The sequence below is a fragment of the Budorcas taxicolor genome, chromosome 2 (assembly GCF_023091745.1).
Source record: "Budorcas taxicolor isolate Tak-1 chromosome 2, Takin1.1, whole genome shotgun sequence".
Taxonomy (NCBI): Eukaryota; Metazoa; Chordata; class Mammalia; order Artiodactyla; family Bovidae; genus Budorcas; species Budorcas taxicolor.
This window is the reverse complement of record NC_068911.1, coordinates 140,339,135-140,363,993: the sequence shown is the minus strand read 5'-3', so window position 1 is coordinate 140,363,993 and position 24,859 is coordinate 140,339,135. Positions and strand designations below refer to the sequence as shown.

Genomic DNA, 24,859 nt, shown 5'->3' with positions numbered 1-24,859 from the left:
CCAGTTTTGGCATAAAACAGCCAGTTTTATGCCACTAACATAAAAAAGTTAGTGATGAATAACTGAGCAAAGCAAAGAAAGGAAAGAAAAAAGGAAAACATTTTCACTGGTGACCTTCAAAGTTCTTCAAGTCACTTTTGCAGCCCAGGGTACCAGCTTTCTAAGGAAATCTGGACAGAGAGCAGAGCACGCCCCCTGCGGGATTCGAGAGGAATAGGAAGCGGGGAAGCGGGGGTCGCGGGCTGGTGGTGGTCCAGGCTGCCGGCCGGAATCACCCGGGAAGCTCTGAAAAATAGGATTGCTCTAGGCCCCACCGCTTACCAGCTGAGACTTTGCAGTGGCGGCATCCAACTCTGCAGGGCTGAAAAGCGCTCCAGTTTATTCCAAAGTGCAGGCGGAGCTGAGACTCGCTGCGAGAGAGCGGCGGCGGGTGGGTTGCGGGGTCTGGGGGTCAAGATCCAAGAGGAAAAAGAAACCTTCCAGGGAGAAGGAGGGTAGCCCTCATCTCGTCATTTTTGCCCCCCCTCCCTCCAACCCCCAGCGCAGTCACATTCCTGGATGCTCTCTCCAACCGCGTCCCTCCCAGGGGCCTGCGGCCAGATGCCACACTCTGAGCAGCTTTCGTCTCAAGAACGGGTGCCCCCAGGGCAGGTGCGCTGACCTTTCGGCCGGGGAAGGAAGGAGACAGGATTCCGGCTGACAGCGCTAGCAACAACCCCGGCCAGGGTGCCGCGTGCGGGCTCCGAGAAGGGCTTTGTCGCGTTTCCCACTCCGCAGCCACGGAGCACGCGAATTCACTAATTCGGACTTCACCTTGGTGAGATGGTGGATGGGTGATGGGTGGTGGATGGCTGACCACGTATTCTTAGGGGCGAATTTTCTCCTACACCCGCTAACTGACCACCCTTAAAACTAAAAACCCGCAAGCGCACAGATTCTAAGACCACACACACACAAAAGCGCGAGCGCGAGAACTAGCGCACAGACTGGCACGGAGACCCGCCGCCTCTCCAGCGCCAGGCGGGGGGCTTCGCGGTCCCCGGCCGCCGTGGCACCCACGCCCTCCGCGCCCCCGCTTCTGCAGCGGTGTATATCCACTAGTGTAGTAGTGTTAGTCACTTAGTCGTGTCCGACTCTTTGTGACCCCATGGACTATGGCCCTCCAGGCGCTTCTGTCCATGCAATTCTCCAGGCAAGAATACTGGAGTGGGTTGGCATTTCCTTCTCCCATCCTGATGGTAGTGGACACTGTAAACATTTAGGCATAAAGTGTTGGCTAGCATAGCTCACCAGTAGAATGAGATCACCTGTTGGCTCTCAGCACCGCCCTCAGTGTGGCGATCTGCTCCCGTTTGGTGCTCAGTAGGGACTTGAACTTGAGGATCTCTTTCATTAGGGCTTTCTTGTCTTTATCGACCACGGGGTCTGCAGCTCCTTGACGAGACAGTTGCAAGGACCGGTCCACGGCTTTCTGCAGATGTTTGATTTGGTCCCGGAGCATGGCATTAAGGTTGTAGATATTCATTGGTTCTTTGCGAATGTCACTTGTATCTAATACTGGAGATGATGGCGGGGCAGTAATAACAGAGGGTATCGTAAAGCGGAATAATCATACTGTTAATGCCTAGTATTTAAGTTCAGGATCGACTCCGCCCAGTTTAAGTTCAGGATCGAGTCTGCAGTGGTCGTTATAGAACTCCCCGATTTAGACAGCGTGGATCCCCCACGAGCTCCACCCTCGGCGGCCAGAGAAACTGACTTGCGGGTGCGGATACCTTGCGGACACACGCGGCGGGAACCGCGCCCCGCCCCCGCCCCCGCCCCGCCATCCCCGCTCTGGGTCCCCACACTGCACCCGCCGCTCAGCGTCGCTGGCGCTCGGGGATCGCTTGTTCTGGGAGGGCGGGGGACCGGAAAAGGGTGGCCCAGCGCCGGCCGCCCGCCCCCGCCCGCCCCCGCCCGCCCCGGCGGTCTACCCGGTCTCTGGCCCTTTAAAGCCGGTCATTTCCGCCGGCGACCTTGGGGGCGGGGAGAGCAACGCGCGCGCCTCGCGAGGCCGTCTCCGGAGCCGTAAGTAGAGGCCAGGCCGTGCCGCGGCCCCCAGTGCGTGGCCCGCCGGGCTCCCGGGGCGCTGGCCGCGCCCTCGGCGGGGAGCTTCCGGCGCTCCCGGGGCGGGGTGAGGCCGGGCCGAGCGGGCGGCCCCTCTCCAGGCTCCCGCCCCTACGCCGCAGCTTCCCGTGGCCCCGGGGCCCGGCGGAAGGACGTGCGTCTCTGTCGGCCGCCCGGTTTGGGGTTGGGGGCGGGCGACTCCGGGGAGGGCTCGCAGCCGCGGAGGGGGGCGACTCCATGCCGGACCCAGGGTCCCGCTCCCCGCGAGTGATTCACAATGCCCGAGTGTCTTTCACTTTCAGTCTCCAGGAAATGGATCTGCGTAGACCGTGTATATCCAGCTGGTGCCATAAACCAGGATAACCGCAACGTTAACCCCAGGTTGAAGTTCAGGTTCGAGTCCGTGGTGGTCCCCACTGAACTCACCGAGCGAGAGGGAGCGAGGGGAGACCAACACAAAGCAACAGATGCCCCGCCGACCGCGGCGGGTTGCAAGCCGCCGTCCACGCGGGCCCAGGCGGTTTAGAAAGCGCTACTTTCTCCGCGCCCTGAGCTGTCACCTCCACTTCGCTCACTCATCGCGCTGCGGATTCACTGAGTGGTTACGGCTGAGTGTATAGGGCACCCAGCACCTTTGGCTTGAATTCAGAGCGAAATCTCACTTCCCAGGAGGGCCGTGCAAAAGGGATTAGAGACTTCGCCTCAACTCCTTCTTCTTTTGAACTTGTAACAATTGGCTTTGAGCATTTGGAGCTACTAAAGAGATCATGCATTTTCTAGCTAGAGCCTCACTCAAGATTCTTTTGCCCTACAGCTTGGAGGGAGCAGAGAGCTGGGCGGGGGCGAGATGGCCCTGGTGCCCTATGTGGAGACCGTGGAGATGGGGCTGCAGAGATTCCACAAGCCTCTGGCCACCTTCTCCTTTGCAAACCACACGATACAGATCCGTCAGGACTGGAGGCAACTGGGAGTCGCAGCGGTGGTTTGGGACGCGGTAAGTGATCCCCGGACGCCTCTGAAAATATCAGCAATTGATGATAAGACTGCTCTTATTTTTGAAAAGTTAACAGCTTTGTTGGCTTGTAATTCATATACTGTACCTTTCACTTAAAGTTTTTTTTTTTTTTAAAGTAAATTCACAAAGTGGTGCAAGTACCACTATGCTCAGTTTTAAAACATTGCATCACCACACCCCATCCCCAGAAAACCTCTACCCATTAGAATCATTTTCCTGCACCCCACCTCACCAAACAGATTGCATTTTAAGGGTGAGTAAAGAAAGCTGAGAGAAATTAAATGACTTGCCACTGGAGCCCCTAGCTGCTTTGGACACTAGTTTAACACTGCACAAAGGAAATGTAACTGACAAAGCCCCGCAGGAGGATCATGTGTTTTCTTTAAGTTTTCCATAGTTGTCATGATCAAAAAACGACACTGTAATGGCTACTTTTTCCTCTCCCCAGCCCTGTTCTTTGAACTGCTTGTGGCAGACTTGCCCTCAGCCTCTAGCCACACCTGGGATTCAGTGGGAACTCAGGATTCAGCGAATGCTGGATAAATGATTGGCATAGATACAGTTTTACAATCTTAACATTGTATTGCAGGTGTCAGAAACATTCAGGGATACAAAATATTGATATATCTGTAACCCAGTAGTACTACTTCTTGGAATCTAGTCCAAGGTAACAAGAAAAGTTTTCTTAGAAAGAGTAATAAAGATACAGAATAGTGAGGAATGGATGAGTCTCCTTCATTCTCACTGAGAAGAGGAATTGCTTGGTATACTAATAGTATGTGGCCATGAAAAATTAAAATGATGTTAAGAGCATACATGATTTTTAGAGTTGTTTGCAAATGCTAACTCACATATCAAGTCCAACCCTTCATCTGAAACTTACCCCTTGAAGTCCGGTCGCTGTGGGGTGATGAGTGTTAGGGGCTCAGGAGAGAGGGATGCACCTCCGAGAGACTTCGTGGGGCTCTGCTTGTCCCCTTTGGTTGTGGCCTTGCTGATTTGAACTGGGTTTAGGAACTGGACATGCCTTAAGCCAAATCACAGAGACTGTTCATGTCAGCTCTGCCAGAATGGGTTTGTACACCTTGAATGTCAGAGTGCTGTGACACAGAAGTTAACCTTCCCAGATTCAGCAGGACCCGGTCTTGGATGGGCAGAATCACTGACTGCTGCTCTCCCCCTAAGGGCCTCTGGTGGGGCTGGGGGCAGCTGGGCTGTGGGACTTGGTATCCATGTTTGCTCTAGGTGACCCTACCAGCAGCAGCTGAGTTCCCATGGGTGCTGTTAACCTGGGAGTTGAGCTTTGCAGTGGGAGGGGGTGTGTGGTAACTTCCTGGAGCATGGAGCCTGCTGGAAATCCTAAAGCGCTTATTGACCTTAACTGTCATACTGTGTTTTGACTCAGGCTGTCGTTCTTGCCACGTATCTGGAGATGGGCACTGTGGAACTCAGGGGCTGCTCTGCTGTGGAGCTGGGTGCTGGCACAGGGCTGGTGGGCATAGTGGCTGCCCTGCTGGGTGAGTGTGACGCAGGGCTCCCTCCTGTGTGAGTGGAGGGGTCGCCTTTTCATGACGCAAACCCATTGTTAGTTTCCCTCTTACTGGGTTACTGTCCTTCTCCTTGTACTTATTATGAGTCACAGGCCACAACTGCTATGCTCACAACTCCAGGAAGGCTCATTCCTTCTCTCTCTGTCTCTCATCCTGTTATTTATATTCTCACTGGAGATGCTTTGCCCACTTCAATTCTGTGATGATCTTAAGGAGACTGAATTCAAAGAGAATTATCCAATTCATGTGTTTTAAAAAAAAATTTTTTTTTATTTTACAGTTTTAGGTACCGACCTCCTGCAATGCAGGGGAAGCAGATTTGATCTCTGGGTTGGGAAGATCCCCTGGAGAAGGAAATGGCAACCCACTCCAGTATTCTTGCCTGGGAAATCCCATGGAGCCTGGCAGGCTATACAGTCCATGGGGTCTCAAGAGCTGGACATGACTTAGCAACTAAACCACTATCCCTGTCTCTATATTTGGATTTACCCCCAAGGAAGTAAGGAGAGCAGAAAATCTTTTACCTTTGTTGCTGAGGAATCTTTGGTGGTTTGTTCCTTTTAGGAAGGGTTGGGCCCCCTGCAGTTTGAACTGACATCTTCTATTAAACAGTAGGTAGTTCTGACTTGATGTCAAGGTGTGTGTGTGTGTGTGTGTGTGTGTGTGTGTGTGTGTGTGTGTGTGTGTGTTTTGCATACAGACATTAATTTAGGCCTAGAGCATTTTTAACCTTCATTTCTATTTCATAATTCATTGACTCTTTTGACAAAGAGTTGACTGTTGACAAATTTTTTGATTCTTTACAACTTCTGGCTTGTGCAGTTCAAGCTATTTGATAATTGGGTAGACCTGCTTCTAAGATACAATATATACTATTCCTCACTTCAGTATTGTCAGCTGGGGCTCTTGTTTCTGCTTCCCTGGGTCTGGAGTGGGGCCCAAGAGCCTGCATTTCTTATGAGCTCCCAAATGATGACAGTGATGCCCAAACTGCTGGTCCTCAGACCACGCAGAGGTGGTCAGGATCTAGAATTCCATCATGTGCGTACAAGTACTTGAGGACCCACTAAAGCCCCACTTCTGTCCTGTTCTTTTTCTGGTAACATATCTTTTTCAGTATTCCTTTCTCTGTTTAGATTTTGCCTTCTGATGGGGAGCATAGGCAGGGGCGGTGGGTGGAATTATGTACCTAGAAGCTGACTTAGGTCCATCTGTATGACATCACTGGAGAAGGCAATGGCACCCCACTCTAGTACTCTTGCCTGGAAAATCCCATGGTTGGAGGAGCCTGGTAGGCTGCAGTCCATGGGGTCGCTAAGAGTTGGACACTACTGAGCTACTTCCCTTTCACTTTTCACTTTCCTGCATTGGAGAAGGAAATGGCAACCCATTCCAGTGTTCTTGTCTGGAGAATCCCAGGGATGGGGGAGCCTGGTAGGCTGCTGTCTATGGGGTCGCACAGAGTCGGACACGACTGATGCGACTTAGCAGCAGCAGTCTGATATGACAGGTGGCACTAGTGGTAAAGAACCCACCTGCCAATGCAGGAGACATAAGAGATGTGGGTTTCATCCCTGGGTCGGGAAGATCCTTTGGAGAAGGGAATGGCAACCCATTACAGTATTCTTGCCTGGAGAACCCTGTGGACAGAGAGGCCTGGTGGGCTACAGTTCCATGGCGGGGCAAAGAGTCAGACACGACTGAAGCGACTTAGCACACAAGCGTGTCTGATGTCACAGCACTTTCAGTCACTGGGGAGGCCCTCACTGATACCACCTTTTGTTCTCCTCGCATTAACCTTATATCATCCGTATGTATGTTAGGTATGTTTTAAAATTTTCATTTTGCCAGTGAAGCTGGAAGTTCTGGGAAACTAACCCACTTTCTGAAGTCCTGATCAGTGTTGACCTGAGACTCAAACCAGGCTTGTCAGATACAGCAGCCTGAGTTCTTTTCTTTCTGCAATACTAACCCTCATCTCGGTGACATGAGAGGAGTTAACTGGATGAAGAGATGAAGTTTCTTTTGTCTCTTCCTGAGAACAAGGGCCTCCTCACTGCTGGCAAGACAGAGTGTTGTGATGTGCACAGGGTTAGAGGCCCACTAGGCGCTGACCTTTTTTTTTTTTCAATTTAATTTTACTGAAGCATAGTTGATTCCCAATGTCATGCCAACTTCTGCTGCACAGCAAACCGACCCAGGCATATATATACATATATACATTTTCCATTTTGCTCCGTCACAGCATACTGAATACAGTTCCCTGTGCTACGCAGTAGGACTTTGCTGCCATTCATCCCACATACAATAGTTTGCACCTGCTGATCCCAAACATTGGGAAATATGCCCTCCTGCCCACTCCCTCACCACCCCCCAGCCGCAAGTAAGCACTCCACCTGCTCTGACTTCTTTTAACTCTTACTAGCTGTGTTACCAGAGAAGGCCATGGCACCCCACTCCAGTACTCTTGCCTGGAAAATCCCACGGACGGAGGAGCCTGGTGGGCTGCAGTCCATGGAGTCGTGAAGAGTTGGACATGACTGAGTGACTTCCCTTTCATTTTTAACTTTCATGCATTGGAGAAGGAAATGGCAACCCACCCCAGTGTTTTTGCCTGGAGAATCCCAGGGACGGCGGAGCCTGGTGGGCTGCCATCTATGGGGTCACACAGAGTCGGACACGACTGAAGCGACTTAGCAGCAGCAGCAGCAGGTTGCTTCTAAGTCCTAGCTATTGTAAACAGTGCTACTATGAACATTGGGGTACATGTGTCTTTTTCAGTTGTGGTTTCCTCAGGGTATATGCCCAGTAGTGGGATTGCTGGGTCATATGGTAGTTTTACTACTAGTTTTTTAAAGGAATCCCCATCCATATTTTAATCATAGTTATGATTGTGATTCCATACATGTGCCTATGCATTTGGTTATTCCCCTGCCTAAGTTACCTTCTCAGTGGGGCCTTTCCTTTCAAACCAACTCTCTTACTTCCTGATGTTTTATGTCTCTTTTTCCTGCTTTATTTTTTTCTTAGTGTGTACTTCCGACTAACATACTGGACATCCTACTTTTAAAAACACCCCTTGCTGCCTCTCTCCTCGCTTAAATGTAGATTCTGTGAAGGTAGGGGTCTTTGTCCCATGGCTGATGGCAGCCACCTGGATATTTATGGAATTGGTGGATGTTTTGGGGAATGGTCAACTGACAGTAAGATTCTGCTGAAACTTGTGGCACACTCGGCAGGTCAGAAGTAGCCTCAGAAACCTCTGAGGCAGGCATTCGAGGAGGTTTCCATCTAAGAGCTATTAATGTGAACACCGAGGTGACATGGAAAACCACATCACTCCAGTGCTGACAGCAGAGTGCTCAGTAGACTGTTAGGAAGTCCAGAGGTAAAGTTCTAGGTCAAAGCAGGAAAAGGCTTGTTACCGGGAGAGATGGAAAGTATCACTGAATTCTACTCACCAGGCAGCATTCTGGCTAGCAACAGTGATAGGTGCATGCATCTGTCAACTTGCACATTTTCACACTATCACACTCAGGACTGAGTCACATGTCCAGCTGAATTATATACCCTAATATGTTCTATGTCAAGATAAGAAACCTTCAGTGTAGACTGTACTGAAATGGTGCTGCCAACAGCTGTTCTGGGACCCTCTGGGGGATTGCCCATGAAGATTGCAGACTGGAGGATGCAGATGAAAAATAACTTACGAAAGAGTTAAATGTAATGTTTATGTTTTAGAATTTACAGGGTTAAAACCAAGCAGGATTATGTGTATGACAGTGTTAATGCAATGTAGATGAGGTGTTTCAGGGCTGACCTTATGTAGTTGCTTCACCTGAAGGGTAACTACCATTCAGACTTCTCTCCGCCATACTGGTTCAAAAAGTTGAATCTCTTAGTTCATTGTAAACAACCCACAAGAAACAGATTAATACAATACTGCCTCCTTTATTTTACACATTGCTTGTAGAAACTTAGCACATAGAGAACATTATTTCACCTACAGGACTGTAATACAATCTTGTGATTTTTAACTTTATCGTTTTTCCATAATTATATATAAATGGAATGATTACATATAGATTGGCTGCTTCCTGACAGCGTAAGTAGAGGTAGATTGAAATTTCTTAGTAGCCAGTTAATCTTTTCCATGCTTCCTTTTAAAGCTTTAGCCCCAGAAAGGAGCCTTTCTGTGTTTAAAAGTATCTTGCTGTCTTCATAATCGTTTGCACCCAGATTTTTCGTCTTTGGCTTCAGTTTTGCCCTGGAGCCTACTGACTTGAAGATGGTAACCTAATGAATGAAGTGTAATGGTAGACACTTATGGAGGGTTGGGCCACTTCTGCCTGCAGATTTCAGAAGCATCAGCTAGCGTTCACTTGGGTGCTTTGTATTTAATTGGCATAATATCTGCAAACAGCAAGAAGGAGTCATAGAGGCAAACCGGAGGTTCATGTTTACCTGCAGGCGGCAGAGGAGGAGCTTCTGGCCATTGTTCTGATACATCAGGTGAAATGTGTAGAGTCGCTCACCTGCTGTTTAACTTGACCCCTCTACTTGTTAATTATACTGATGTGTGCATTACTTTCTGTCCCACATTCTAGGTGCTCACGTGACTATCACGGATCGAAAAGTAGCATTAGAGTTTCTTAAATCAAATGTTCAAGCCAATTTACCACCCCATATCCAGCCCAAAGCTGTTGTTAAGGAGCTGACTTGGGGACAAAATTTGGGGAGTTTTTCACCTGGAGAATTTGACCTGATACTTGGAGCTGATATCATATATTTAGAAGAAACATTCACAGATCTTCTTCAAACATTGGAGCATCTCTGTAGCAACCACTCTGTGGTTCTTTTAGCTTGCCGAATTCGCTATGAACGGGATTACAACTTCTTAGCAATGCTGGAGAGGCAATTTACTGTGAGTAAGGTTCACTATGATTCTGAAAAAGACGTACATATTTACAAAGCACAGAGGAGACGCCTGAGAGAGGACTTATAATTGGTTCCAATTTATAAGAATGTTGTCACTGAGTGTATCAATTAAGGTCTTACATGGGGAATATAATCATATGTAATAAAGTAGCCCGCTGTACAAGTTTAACCAAAGGTTCTCAAAAGACAAAGCAAATGGGCAGTTTTAAAACAAAGCAGCACTTTGTCCCATAGCTGTGACTTCTTTAGTTATATTTTACTAACTCTGAAATTCAGTTAACATTAAAGGAAAGTGTGAGATTTTGGTTTGTGTTGTTTCTGTGTCCCATACGCTCCCTCTCAAAAAACAATTTTCATCGATGCTATGATGAAGGGTTGGTGTAAAGAACTTGTTTTGGTGAGGCTAGGTGATACAAATCATTTAAAACACACTGTAAGACATACGTTTATCCCAGTTTTCTAATTTTCTGAGTATAAGACAAGAAGCTTAATGTACATTCCCTAATCTGTTAATACTATTGAAATCTTTTGTCTGATGTATTTAGGCCTTAAGTACTTTTGGTTACTAGAGATTAGGATGTGAGTTTTCTGAGGTCTCATATGGTTTTTTGGTGTAATTTCAGATTTAGGTATATAAACAAAAGTAAATAAAAATAAAAATTTAGTTACTTTTTGGTAAGCTCCTAAAATCTTGGACCTCTGTGTGCTGGGAATAGGTTATCTTCTTCAAATCCAAAGCTGTAGTATCTCCTTTCAGCTTTACCCTTTCTCGAATGTGTTTGTATTTCTCAAATGTTGTTTTGTAGGCTTTCCCTGCCTCCTCATGATGCACAGGATGACAGGAAAAGGAAAAGTTTTAGACCTCACCCCTCGATGGGAGGTCGACTCCCCACGTCTCAGCTCCTTCCACATTGCACTTGTAACTGTTTAGTCAGTGTTTGTGTGCCCCAGAAGATTGCACAGTTCTTGGGGGGCCAGGAATGCTTCTGCCTCTTTCATTATGGTCTCCCCAGTATCTAGTATATCATAACCAAAGATTTGTTGAATGAAAAAGATACATTACAGTTAGAGGGTATTGATCTTTGGATTGACTGATTGCTACATTGTTTTATGATTACCTTTGATAGACTTTATGAAGTCACACACATACCCTGGCCTTTTGTTTTTTACCCCCACAACGTAAAACCTTAAACAACAGCTTAAACATTTAGACCACAAGAATATTATAATCTCAGTATGATGTTTCGTACTAGATAGATTTCTTTGTAAAACAATAGAAACAAGACCTCCTCCCTCTTAACCTTTTAATGACTATTTTGGATGTGTCATATTTTAAATAGAGGTTTAGATAGAGGTTTTACTTTAATACAGGCGAATTTAAAGTTCTGAGCATTGTGATGTACCAGTTCAACACAGTTCTGGTAAATGCACATGAAATGGAAATATCCACAGATAACCGAATCCAGAAAATGCCAGTACTGTACCATGGGCCTGGAACATCTTTAAAAACAAGTAAAATAAAAGCCCTGTAATATTAACAACATTGTAATGAAAGGCCAATCCCATCTAGGTTTGTTACTAGAAATGAATATATTAATTGGAGTTCAGCTCCTTTGCTTGAACATCCCTGGCTTTGGAGAGAGCCACGAGAATGTCCGGGTATGGATGGGGTGGGGTGGGGGCAGTAGACTGCTTGGATGTACTACCAAGTGAAGTAAGCTGTGATTGGGTTCTCTTACATTTCTGTAAAACATAAAGAATCAGAAAAGGTGGAAGGTAACTTTTCCCCCTTGTCCTACAAATAGAAGAAAGGTGAAAAAAATTCACCAGGAATAGCTCGGCCTGTCTAAGTGAAAATCAAGTCATGGTTTTCTTTTTTTTTTTTTGGCTTTGGGTTCAAAATGTCACAGGTCCAGTTCCCCAGGGAAATAGACTCAGGGTTGAAGGTTAAGGTTCAGAAAGTTTAAATGAGAATGCTTTCAAGAACCTCTGAGGGAGTAAAAGTAGCAGGATTGGGAAAGAGGGAGAAATTGGGTTGGGATGCAGGTGGGAAAGCCCTCAGCAGCATTCAGAGCTGGGGTGGCCAGAAAATGGGTGTTGAGGCAAGGGGGTGGGACTTACATCCTTGTGTAGTCAGTCATTGGATCCAAGGGGCTTAACTTTGGGGTGGAGACAGTTCCTGAGAGACTCAGCTGAGCGCCATCAGCCACCGATGTTACCAGAAGCTGAGAAATGAGTGCTTCAGGGGTGTGTACAGAGGGAGGGGGTGTAAGAATATATCTGGTCCACTATAAATGTCAACAAAGTTGCGACTTTTTATATCTGAGAAAAGGAGTAATTTATCCCATAAATATGCATTTTAAAGTGTGCTTATTTTGTCTTCAAGGATAGAAATCTAGTCTCCTCTAGACCTACTGTCCTAAGCCTTGATTCTCACATTGCTCAGTTTCTTAACTGTTACGTGGTTAACAGCCAGTGGGTATCAGTAACTTTTTTTTTCCCAGTTAAAATCAAATGCCAATTCTAATGAGGTGGATGAAACTGGAGCCTATTATACAGAGTGAAGTAAGCCAGAAAGAAAAACACCAATACAGTATACTAACACATATATACGGAATTTAGAATGATGGTAACGATAACCCTGTGTGCGAGACAGCCAAAGAGACACAGATGTATAGAAGTCTTTTGGGCTCTGTGGGAGAGGGCGAGGGTGGGATGATTTGGGAGAATGGCATTGAAACATGTATATTATATGTGAAACAGATCGCCAGTCCAGGTTCAATGCATGATGCAGGATGCTCGGGGCTGGTGCACTGGGATGACCCAGAGGGATGGTATGGGGAGGGAAGTGGGAGGGGGGTTCAGGATGGGGAACATGTGTACACCTGTGGCGAATTCATATCGATGTATGGCAAAACCAATACAATACTGTAAAGTTATTAGCCTCCAATTAAAATAAATTTATATTAAAAAAAATCAAATGCCAAGATGCTGAGCTAAAATATACATCAGGTGTTTAGAACTAAAACTCTAAAGTCCACTTGTTTTCTAAGATCTCTCTTAAGGGTATCTTCCTTTAGTTCATGACAGAACCATCTGAAGCTATGGTTTCTAACAGCTTCTAACAGTACATTTATTCTTGTACTCAAGGATCACAATTATAATTGATCAAAAAACTTTATCTAAATGAACTGAACACTAGATTGAAAACAGGGCAGAGTAACATTGTCTGGAATGTTTCATCATCTCTCCAAGTACAGTTTATGCTCCAGCAAGGCAAGGACTGTACCTCATATTTTATATTTCAAGTATTAAGTGTCCTCTTCATAAAAGTTGTTCAATAAATATATACTCATGAAAAATACATATTCCTTTACATATCAGTTACTTTATTAAATTGCCTATTCTCAGGGATATCAAAATGTAAAGCATATTCTCAGTAACAAAATTGTTATGAATTTATATAAAAGATTCAGTTCCAACATCATTTCTGTTTAATCTATGCTTTTAGTTTATGGTGGTTGATGGAAGCAAATGATTTTCAGTCATTTTTAAAATCAAGAAACAAAAATAAAAATTTAAGATACTGTTCTTAAAATTCAAGCACTTTAATTTTTAAAATTTCTTATTTGTTTGACTGCACTATGTAGCTTGTGGGATCTTAGTTCCCTGACAAGGGACTGAACCCACACCTTTGACAATGGGCAGAATCTTAACCACTGGACTTGCCAGGGAATTGAAACAATTTATTAATAAGATTCTTTTGAAAATCACTTTCAATGCACTATTGGTAAGAGTCCCTTGGACTGCAAGGAGATCCAACCAGTCCATCCTAAAGGAAATCAGTCCTGAATATCCATTGGAAGGACTGATGTTGAAGCTGAAACTCCAATACTTTGGCTACCTGATGCGAAGAGCTGACTCATTGAAAAGACCCTGATGCTGGGAAAGATTGAAGGCAGGAGGGGAAGGGGAGGACAGAGCATGAGATGGTTGGATGGCATCACCGACTCAATGGACAGGAGTTTGAGTAAACTCGGGGAGTTGGTGATGGACAGGGTGGCCTGACGTGCTGCAGTCCATGGGGTCGCAGAGTCAGACACGACTGAGAGACTGAACTGAGCTGATAAGAGGTCCTGGATATAGTTGGTGAAATAACGTGATTTAGTGTGAGAAACAGTCATGTTACGGCTCCCACAACCTCTGCTGAGACAGAAGCAGCATTTTCAAGTGCTTTACAAGAATGAGGTGAGATGCTATAGTGAGTATATTTCCGTGTTGTTGGAAACTGGAGACTTGGGTTCTCTCACCACTGACGTGAGCTGCCAGGAAAAGCAGGGCAGTCCTTGGGCTCTTTTTGTCACTTCAAAATTCGAGGACTTGTCAGCTCAGAAGTTTCTGCTTTAAAATCACGTTATGCTTTTCTTCCTACAACCAGAGAAGGGTTAAAATCTAACACTAAAATGATGGTCTCATTGCATGCTCCCTAGCTGAGGACAACTGTTGCTCACGAAGATTAGAAGGGAAAACAGTATAACAGAAATGAGAAGGACTGCTAACCTTAGGCTAGTCTGCTACTTCTAATTTTTCTTTGAATATTTATGAAAAGAGAGACTGTGAAGTTTGACATAAAGAATACTAATGAATATGACATTTTAAAATTAACTTAGCAGTTTCTTAATACTGCTTGGCAAACCACCTCCAAATATGAAGAAAACTATACTTAAAGTTTCCACTTTTCAGTATCTATCCTGGAGACACACTAACGTGTATATACATCTATACTAACTTGTGTATATCTTAACAGCCAGCAGTTTCAAACTAACTAAATGTCCAGAAAGAGTACTAGTTAAATAAGCTGTGCTATATCTATACAATGGGATACTTCACACCTGTTAGACTGAGATAGATAGACATGTAGTGAAATACAACTATTGCCAAGACACATTCAGAGCAATAAAGCACCATCTATATAAAAAAGGGACAAGGAGAGAAAAGACATTTACATTTGTGTGTACATTTAGTGACAGACTGTCACTAAAAGGATATACAAACTCACCCATTTGTACTGTTTTTTACCAAATACACTATTACTTTAAAAAACTAAGTTAAAAAATTAGAATGAGGACATTATCAAGAAAATGAGAAGAAAACTTACAGGAGAAAATATTTGCAAAATCCTATTATTTGATAAGGATGTAGTATCAGAATATATAAAGAACTCAAAACTCAAGAAAAAAAAAAAGCCGAGCAATGAAGTTGGACACTTCTCCAAAGAAGATATACAAATGGCCAACAAGCACATGAAAAGACGTTCAGTATCATCAATCATTAAGGAATTACAGGTCAAAACCCCAGTAAGACACCAATTCCCCATCCATGAGAATGGCTTTACTATTTTTTTTTTTTTTTTCCAAAAAGTAAACAAGTGTTGGCCAGGATGTAGAGAAACTGGAACACTTCTGCATCACTGGCGGGAATGGAAAATGGTGCAGCCACTGAGGCAGTTCCTCAGAATTTAACTCATAGAATTATATGACCCAGCAATTCCACTCCTAGATGTATCAGTTCAGTTCAGTCGCTCAGTCGTGTCCGACTCTATGCGACCCCGTGAATCGCAGCACACCAGGCCTCCCTGTCCATCACCAACTCCCGGAGTTCACTCAGACTCACGTCCATCGAGTCAGTGATGCCATCCAGCCATCTCATCCTCGGTCGTCCCCTTCTCCTCCTGCCCACAATCCCTCTCAGCATCAGAGCCTTTTCCAGTGAGTCACCTTTTCCCATGAGGTGGCCAAAGTACTGGAGTTTCAGCTTTAGCATCATTACTTCCAAAGAAATCCCAGGGCTGATCTCCTTCAGAATGGACTGGTTGGATCTCCTTGCACTCCAAGGGACTCTCAAGAGTCTTCTCCAACACCACAGTTCAAAAGCGTCAATTCTTCAGCACTCAGCCTTCTTCACAGTCCAACTCTCACATCCATACGTGACTACTGGAAAAACCATAGCCTTGACTAGATGGACCTTAGTTGGCAAAGTAATGTCTCTGCTTTTGAATATGCTATCTAGGTTGATCATAACTTTTCTTCCAAGGAGTAAGCGTCTTTTAATTTCATGGCTGCAATCACCATCTGCAGTGATTTTGGAGCCCAAAAAAATGAAGTCTGACACTGTTTCCACTGGTTCCCCATCTATTCCCCATGAAGTGATGGGACCAGATGCCATGATCTTCATTTTCTGAATGTTGAGCTTTAAGCCAACTTTTCACTCTCCACTTTCACTTTCAAGAGGCTTTTTAGTTCCTCTTCACTTTCTGCCGTAAGGATGGTGTCATCTGCGTATCTGAGGTTATTGATATTTCTCCCAGCAATCTTGATTCCAGCTTGTGTTTCTTCCAGCCCAGCGTTTCTCATGATGTACTCTGCATGTAAGTTAAATAAGCAAGGTGACAATATACAGCCTTGACGTACTCCTTTTCCTATTTGGAACCAGTCTGTTGTTCCATATCCAGTTCTAACTGTTGCTTCCTGACCTGCATACAGATTTCTCAAGAAGCAGGTCAGGTGGTCTGGTATTCCCATCTCTTGAAGAATTTTCCACAGTTTATTGTGATCCACACAGTCAAAGGCTTTGGCATAGTCAATATAGCAGAAATAGATGTCTTTCTGGAACTCTTGCTTTTTCCATCCAGCAGATATTGGCAGTTTGATCTCTGGTTCCTCTGCCTTTTCTAAAACCAGCTTGAACATCTGGAAGTTCCCGGTTCACGTATTGCTGAAGCCTGGCTTGGAGAATTTTGAGCATTACTTTACCAGCATGTGAGATGAGTGCAATTGTGTGGTAGTTTGAGCATTCTTTGGCATTGCCTTTCTTTGGGATTGGAATGAAAACTGACCTTTTCCAGTCCTGTGGCCACTGCTGAGTTTTCCAAATTTGCTGGCATATTGAGTGCAGCACTTTCACAGCATCATCTTTCAGGATTTGAAATAGCTCAACTGGAATGCCATCACCTCCACTAACTTTGTTCGTAGTGATGCTTTCTAAGGCCCACTTGACTTCACATTCCAGGATGTCTGGCTCTAGATGAGTGATCACACCATCATGATTATCCGGGTCGTGAAGATCTTTTTTGTACAGTTCTTCTGTGTATTCTTGCCACCTCTTCTAAATATCTTCTGCTTCTGTTAGGTCCATACCATTTCTGTCCTTTATCGGGCCCATCTTTGCATGAAATGTTCCCTTGGTATCTCTAATTTTCTTGAAGAGATCTCTAGTCTTTCCCATTCTGCTCTTTTCCTCTATCTCTTTGCATTGATCGCTGAAGGCTTTATCATCTCTTTTTGGCATTCTTTGGAACTCTGCATTCAGATGCTTGTATCTTTCCTTTTCTCCTTTGCTTTTCACAGCTATTTGTAAGGCCTCCCCAGACAGCCATTTTGCTTTTTTGCATTTCTTTTCCATGGGGATGGTCTTGATCCCTGTCTCCTGTACAGTGTCACGAACCTCATTCCATAGTTCATCAGGGACTCTATCAGATCTAGGCCCTTAAATCTATTTCTCACTTCCACTGTATAATCATAAGGGATTTAGGGTGGCAGTGAGCAGATACCCCTCATCCAAGGTATGGAGCAGCAGCTGCGCTTTGCTGGAGCAGCCGTGAAGATACCCACGCCCAAGGTAAGAGAAACCCAAGTAAGATGGTAGGTGTTGCAAGAGGGCATCAGAGGGCAGACACACTGAAACCATACTCAACAGAAAATTAGTCAATCTAATCACACTAGGACCACAGCCTTGTCTAACTCAATGAAACTAAGCCATGCCCATGGGGCAATCCAAGATGGGCGGGTCATGGTGGAGAGGTCTGACAGAATGTGGTCCACTGGAGAAGGGAATGGCAAACCACTACAGTATTCTTGCCTTGAGAACCCCATGAACAGTATGAAAAGGCAAAATGATAGGATACTGAAAGGGGAACTCCCCAGGTCAGTAGGTGCCCAATATGCTATGGGAGATCAGTGGAGAAATAACTCTAGAATGAAGGGATGGAGCCAAAGCAAAAACAATACCCAGCTGTGGATGTGACTGGTGATAGAATCAAGGTCCGATGCTGTAAAGAGCAATATTGCATAGGAACATGGACTGTCAGGTCCATGAATCAAGGCAAATTGGAAGTGGTCAAACGAGATGGCAAGAGTGAACATCGACATTCTAGGAATCAGCAAACTAAAATGGACTGGAATGGGTGAATTTAACTCAGATGACCATTATATCTACTACTGTGGGTAGGAATCCCTCAGAAGAAGTGGAGTAGCCATCATGGTCAACAAGAGTCCGAAATGCAGTACTTGGATGCAATCTCAAAAATGACAGAATGATCTCTGTTCATCTCCAAGGCAAACCATTCAATATCACGGTAATCCAAGTCTATGCCCCAACCAGTAATGCTGAAGAAGCTGAAGTTGAACGGTTCTATGAAGACCTACAACACCTAAAAAAGATGTCCTTTTCATTATAGGGGACTGGAATGCAAAAGTAGGAAGTCAACAAACACCTGGAGTAACAGGCAAATTTGGCCTTGGAATGTGGAATGAACCAGGTCAAAGGCTAATAGAGTTTTGCCAAGAAAATGCACTGATCATAGCAAACACCTTCTTCCAACACAAGAGAAGACTACACATGGACATCACCAGATGGTCAACACCAAAATCAGACTGATTATATTCTTTGCAGCCAAAGATGGAGAAGCTCTATACAGTCAACAAAAACAAGACCAGGAGCTGACTGTGGATCAGATCATAAACTTAAATTGAAGAAAGTAGGGAAAACCGCTAGACCATTCAGGTATGACCTAAATCAAATCCCTAGATGTATATACCCCCCAAAAAAGTTGAAAACAAGCGCTCAAACACAAAACTTACACATGAATGTTCACAGAAGCATTATTTACAATGGCTCCAAAGTGGAAACAAAAAAGGTACAACAGATGAACAGTGGCATATACATACATTGGATATTGCTTGGCCATAAAAAGAAGTGACGTTCTGATAAATGCTACAATGTGGAGGAACTTCAAAAACAGTAGGCTAACTGAAAGAAGCCAGACGTAAAATGTCACATATTGTATGATAATGTGAAATATCCAGACCAGGTAAATCTGAAGATTGGTGGTTGTCAAGGGCAGAAGGGAGGGGAAAATCGAGTGACTCTTATTCGAGTACAGCATTTCTTTGGAGTGCTAAGAATGTTTTGGAACTAGATACAGGTGGTGGTAAGACATTATGAATGCAGACCTCAAACAAGAACAAAAATCACATTCAGACTCAAATTACCTTCCCTCTTCACTTGTTGGGCCCTCACTAGCATTCTAAGCCCTAGTATGGTCAATGTGGAGAAATTAAAATGAAGAGGGAAGGACAACCCTGATTTAGGCAGTGGTTAATGGTCTCACCTTCAAGATGGAGAAGAACCAGCTTAAGGGACAGTTCATTTAGAGGAGAAATTAAAAGTTCAGTTTGGACCTCTATTTTGCAGTCGGAGTAGATGACAAATGTGAGTCTAGAGTTCAGGACTCAAATTGTATAAGTGTGTTAGAATTGTTTCCTTGGCTGTGTGTCTTAGTCTCTTGAAGACAGGAACTTTCCAGTACCCTGAACCGTGTTCTCAACATGTACGTGTTTGTGAAATTAGCAAGTGACAGCAAAGCTGACGGAGAGGATAGGCACTCTTCGCTTTTACTGGAGGTCCAAGCACCTAAGCTCAGCTTACAAGGAGGGTCACCGTAAGTCCCAGTTTGCTCAGCATAGCCTTGGCTTACACCCCACCCTTTCCCTCGCAAAAATGTCTGTCTGTACATTACATTATGTGGTCACCCCTTGTAGAAGAAAAAAGGAATAAAACTCATGTATTACTTTCAATACAATGTCAGATATAGCAAGCTTAAACAACATGGCAATTTTTAAAAGCCCTTTAGACTGCAACTGCTAATTTTCAGAAATTGAATCAACAGTACAGGAGACAATCTTTTATTCTTGTGCTTTAAGTGAAGAGCAGATTAACCACATCTCCTCCCCTTTCCTTCCATTTTATGTAATTACAGAACTTTAGAATTACAAGGAGACCCAATAGATCCATCTATTCTTATCCTTCCAATGCAACCATGCATTTTGAGACATTAAACACAGCTGGCCATATGTCTCCCATCAGTTGTCTCAATAACATCTCTAAATCCTCAAAAAGGCACTGTTCATTAATCTTACTGAAAAAAGAAATCTTGTGCTAAAAACCAGGAATACAGTAAAATTAAGTAAAGCTACGTTGTTTGAGTTCGTTTTCTGCTGCTGTGCAACATAAGCTTGTGATATATTCTAGCGTAACTTTTGCCATTTAACAAAATAAACTAAGTCCACAAAATATTGCTTAACACACCTAGGAAAAACCACAATGTAGATGATCCCATCCCAAAAAAGAGACTTAAGAGTTTTTAAAAGCATGTTTATGTGACAGCACATAAATGTTTGTGTAAAAAGGGCATTATGACAGTTGATACCACAAAGATTACAGTAAGAAAAAGCACTTTATGACAATATTTCACAAATTCACAAGGATTACTTTAATATACAAAGCAATTGCTACCATTCTGAACACAAAGCAGCTAATATGTACATAGTGTTAATAAAATGCATTATAACTCAGTACATTTTTTCTCTTTACACAAAGCACAGAAAGATTTAGGTTAAAAAAAAATTAAAACAGGGATGCTTCTAGAATGTAGGGACTCTTATTAGAAATGTATTTTCCTCACTAGAGTTACTTATTTAGTATTCAACTCCAATAGCAACATCAGAGTTAAAAGTCAATACCCTGTTTTGTGCTGACAGTTTTAGGGGGAGGTATTCTTGACCCCAATCCTCAAGGAAAAACAAAACAACAAAACCAAAAACCCGACACCTTTCTCTCTAGAAACTTCCCTGATTATTTTGTTTCTAAAGTTTCAAGTGATACAGCTAGGTTAGAAATAATTCTTTTTGGGTGGGGATGACAACTGACATGACAAACCAGTCAGGGACTGTACATGGAAAACTGCAAACGAGCACTCTCCTCTGCCATCCTAATCTATCCTCACAGATTATTTCCCAATTTTAATATAAATAACTTTATTACATACACAAATTGGAGTGGCACCTGGATAAAAATACAATGTCTATAAAGCATATACCAATTCAATTTTAAAAACGTAAGAAAATAAAACCTCCCAAACACAACGACAGATCGTTTCACTTGGCCAGCTGACTAAGGTCATCATCTGCAGGGATTTCCTTCCTTCCCTACCAATTTTTGAACTATGTTAGATTTACTCTCACATCTGAGATGCTCCTCAGACACCAGCTTAGAAATGCTTCTATAGGCAAGTATTAAATAATGCCTGTATAAAGCAGGTAAAATTTGCATTTCCTATGGTTTGACCCTTTCAAAAGACATTTACTGAAGAATATTCATTTTCCTTTTACTTGCTGGTGAGAATAACTCAAAATGTATCGTGTTTTACCCAACTAGGACCTGTATGTACAGTACCAGAATGCAGACAGGTCAATATTTTCTCTCTGTGCTAAACAACGCAGCCTGTTTATAGTATCAAATTGCTTCACAGGCTTTTTTTTTTCTATTTTTATTTTTTTAAAAAATAAATTTCAAGCTAAAACACCTGAAATATAATCCCTCCATTCAAACGTTATCTGGTCCCTCTTAAAGTTTGTCTGCCCCCTGAGGACGCATACAAAGGCTTAAGCTACATTCACTCATTAATAAGAACTTATCATCAGCAGATGAGACAGATGGAACTGCAGCACCCTGTTTGATTGATTTGAAATTCTTCCATACTGACTCAGCTCCATGATATGTTCGACCCCTCAGGGATTAGTGCCTCTCTCAGCCGTTGATTCTAGACAGTCAAGGAAACCAGTTCCTAGTACATACAGTGACTGTGCAGTCAACTTAAAAAAAGTCAACACATCAACATTAAAAGTATTCAAGATGTATGTAAGCCGTCCAACAGAAAGTTCTAGTTGTGCTTTGTACAACTGAGTGAACAAATTTATCCCACAATTCTTCACCTATAGGCTTACTATAAGCACACCTCACTTTTCCTCTCATCTGAAACCAAATTTAGACAGTTATTTTTTATGTTAATGAAGACAATTTAAAGTGAAAAAGTTAATCAAATTATTACATGTTCTCCATGACAACAATAATTAATTACCTTGAAGTCTTTCACTGTTCTGCACAAATTCAAGGATATCTTAGGATCCTACAGATAGCATTAATGTTGGGATGAGGACAGAATCTCATTTAAAATTGGAAATAAATATTTATTCACTTGAGCTGTATTTCCTTCTATCTTTATTCATGATGGAAGAGAATTAGATAGGGTTTGAACCCATTTTTAAATTAATTGAGCTAGTCTAATTTCCTTATTTTCCTCTTTTTACAGCTACTTATAAGGCTAGCATTTAGGTGTTAAATAAAATATTTTAATCAATGAAAAGCTTCCATTAAAAAAGACACATGATTTGAAGAGAGGAGAAAGACATAAAAAGTCAGATGACAATCAATTGATGAGGGAATTTCTCAAGTTTGCAAATACCCCAAACAGGGTCATTTTAAAAGTGCAAGTTACACCAAACATTTACAAAGAATATAATGTAAATATAATCCAAATAAATATACAACTTTTGTATTAAGTCAATGGGAAACAATATACCAACAGTTTTCAGGGTTACAAAGGCAACAAACAGAGCCTCTTGAAAAAAATGAAATGGTGTGTAACAAGTATCTTTGGAACCTACTTTAATTCAAAATTTTAACTTTAAGATGTCAGCCTTACTTAATCCTGAAAAATGAAGCAGCCAACCTTCTGATCTTCAAAATAAACAGACCAATTTATGCTGACAGCTGACTATAGCTGATCACAGAATTAAAAATATTAGAAATGAAAATAAGAAATCTAGATTGAAGTCACTTTAAGTAAAAGCATCCTGGTTTAAACAAACTTGTATCTTCCTAAGCCTTTGTATGATTCCACATGTCACCCTAAATGGTCAAAAGGATCAGGGATTAGGCCTGAGAGACAGAGATAAACTTCAGCCAGATACTTCTGATCGGACAGCCTGCCTGACTGGTATTGTGCTTTCAGATACTAGCACTGCTGCTGACTTACCATCTAAGTATATTTTCTGACAAAAATCCCTGCTCAAATGAAAACACCAAAAAGTTTTCCCCCAGGATGATTTTTGAAAAAAATCAGTGGTACCTTTTAGAAGCTATCTTCAAAATGTTCTTACCACTGTTATAGCTGCCAGAGACAAAGCATAAAAACCAAATACTTTTGGGGGTGGTGGTGGTGGTGGTGGTTCAAGTGACTAGTAACATGTTTAAAAGTATCAAGTCAAAGAGAATTAACAATTAAAAAAAAAAGAAAATTAGCAGATAAAAAAATCCATCATGAGTGCTGGAGTAATGCAGTCCAAGAAACTACCAAAAGGGATGCAATAGATCACGCAAAAATGTAAAATTTCATCTGACCTCAATATACTATAATACTTAGCATTCCTGACTTAAGAGCTCTCAGAGCCTCAGATATATACTGTATGTATATATATATATGTACACATATATTATACAAATGCCATCCCCCCAAGAATATCTAAATGAATAGAGCACCTATGACAATATTATGGTTGCCAATATGGTACTTGAGTTTGAAAAAGAGTGAACTTAAAATTACATCTGGTATCAATTCTTTTTAATAATGTGAACACATTGGATCTAGCCCTTTCTAAACCACTTTTCAGTTAAACACTATCAAAGCCTAAAAACTCATAAGAGCAATATATCAAAAATAAACCCCTCCCACTTCATTTTTATTAGAGTTAATCTGTCTTATAGATAAAAGTGCCACATGGCCCTATATTTGCAAAGTGAGCAATACCAAACTTGCTATTTTCTAGGCAAATCAGTAGCATATGTACAGATTCCTATGATGACATTTTTATTCCCTTTTGGCCAATATGAAGAGAAAAAACATTTATAATGTGGCCACATATATTCTTGGCTGTAAGATTTTTAAAAATTATGTTGTTAACAAAGATTCTCTAAGTTGCATGCTTAAAAACAAACACATTTTTCCCAATTCTCTTAAAAAAAAAAAAGTTCACAAAAGATGCTTAATTTCTATCTGTATAAACGAAACTCTTCAAGTCTCTCCAAGGTCTAAACAGATTTAGCAACAGAATATACTTCTTACCTCACCATTAACTGACTTCAAACCAGAGCAGTCATCCTCAAAGTAACTTATAAATCCAACCAGCTAATATGGATGTGATTGCCTTGATTTGTCAGGGACTAAGAGACCACTAAATTGCTAATTAAACAACCTTGATTTCTGGAAACATTTAATTTGCTAAATATTTTAATTCTAAAGCTTATCACTTTTAAAATGTTCAGTTTTGACATTCTGACTCATTTAAAAATTCTGGTTTGTGAACAGATTTGTGATTTTGCTTGGTTTCTATCAAACCAATTTTGGAAAATGGTATATCTATGCTGGCATACAAATAATTTTTATGTTACAACTTTCACCGTTAGCTCAGCAGGATAAACAACAAAATTTACAGTCGTTTGAAAGCCTTCTTGAGAATCTGGTGAACTGTCCAAAGATAAGACTACATCACTCAATTCTTAGAATGATGCTGGCTTCATAAACTCTGTTCATCCTTAAAAAAAGACAACGGTTTGTTACAAACAAAAAATACCATTTACAAATATTAATTAAAAGTCTTACTTTTCAAAACGGACTCAATAATGAACACCCACATCTGCATATTTTGTTAACACATTAACAAACTTTTAAAAACAACCCATGACATAACTAAATATAAAACATTAAATCCTAGACTCTCTTAAAAAAAAGAACAACTTCTCAAATGAGAAATTATAATCTAACATTATGTCATTTTCAATTTTTCAGATCTATCTCAGTCTTATTTTTTTTTAAAGGGTAACTTTTAAATTTATCGACTTAGTGAATAAAATGAGTATTAGTAATTGAAAGTCATATTGGAAACAATGTGTGATACATACAAACACAGCCGGCTCTAGTCAGGTAAAACAAACAGGCAGCTCCTTTACAGAGTAACAGAGGATATACAGCACACTGGAAAGCTAAGCAGCCCTATCCCTTTTGGAAGGAAAC

At 42.4% G+C, this 24,859-nt stretch overlaps 1 protein-coding gene across 4 annotated transcripts; it reads left to right on the top strand.

Annotated features, from left to right (window-relative positions):
• Positions 1–2,024: 2,024 nt before the first annotated feature.
• On the top strand, positions 2,025–10,182 carry METTL21A (methyltransferase 21A, HSPA lysine). 4 transcript variants are annotated; one of them, XM_052653861.1, is made up of 5 exons: positions 2,050–2,070; positions 2,412–2,502; positions 2,924–3,103; positions 4,530–4,641; positions 9,282–10,182. In XM_052653861.1, exons 3-5 carry the CDS (start codon positions 2,957–2,959, stop codon positions 9,677–9,679), a joined length of 657 nt encoding a protein of 218 aa, XP_052509821.1. In that variant the 5' UTR covers positions 2,050–2,070; positions 2,412–2,502; positions 2,924–2,956; the 3' UTR covers positions 9,680–10,182. The 4 variants fall into 4 exon arrangements, with proteins under 4 accessions (XP_052509828.1, XP_052509821.1, XP_052509811.1 ...); XM_052653851.1 differs by lacking the exon at positions 2,050–2,070 and adding an exon at positions 2,126–2,263; XM_052653868.1 differs by lacking the exon at positions 2,412–2,502 and having other exon boundaries at positions 2,025–2,070.
• Positions 10,183–24,859: the final 14,677 nt, after the last annotated feature.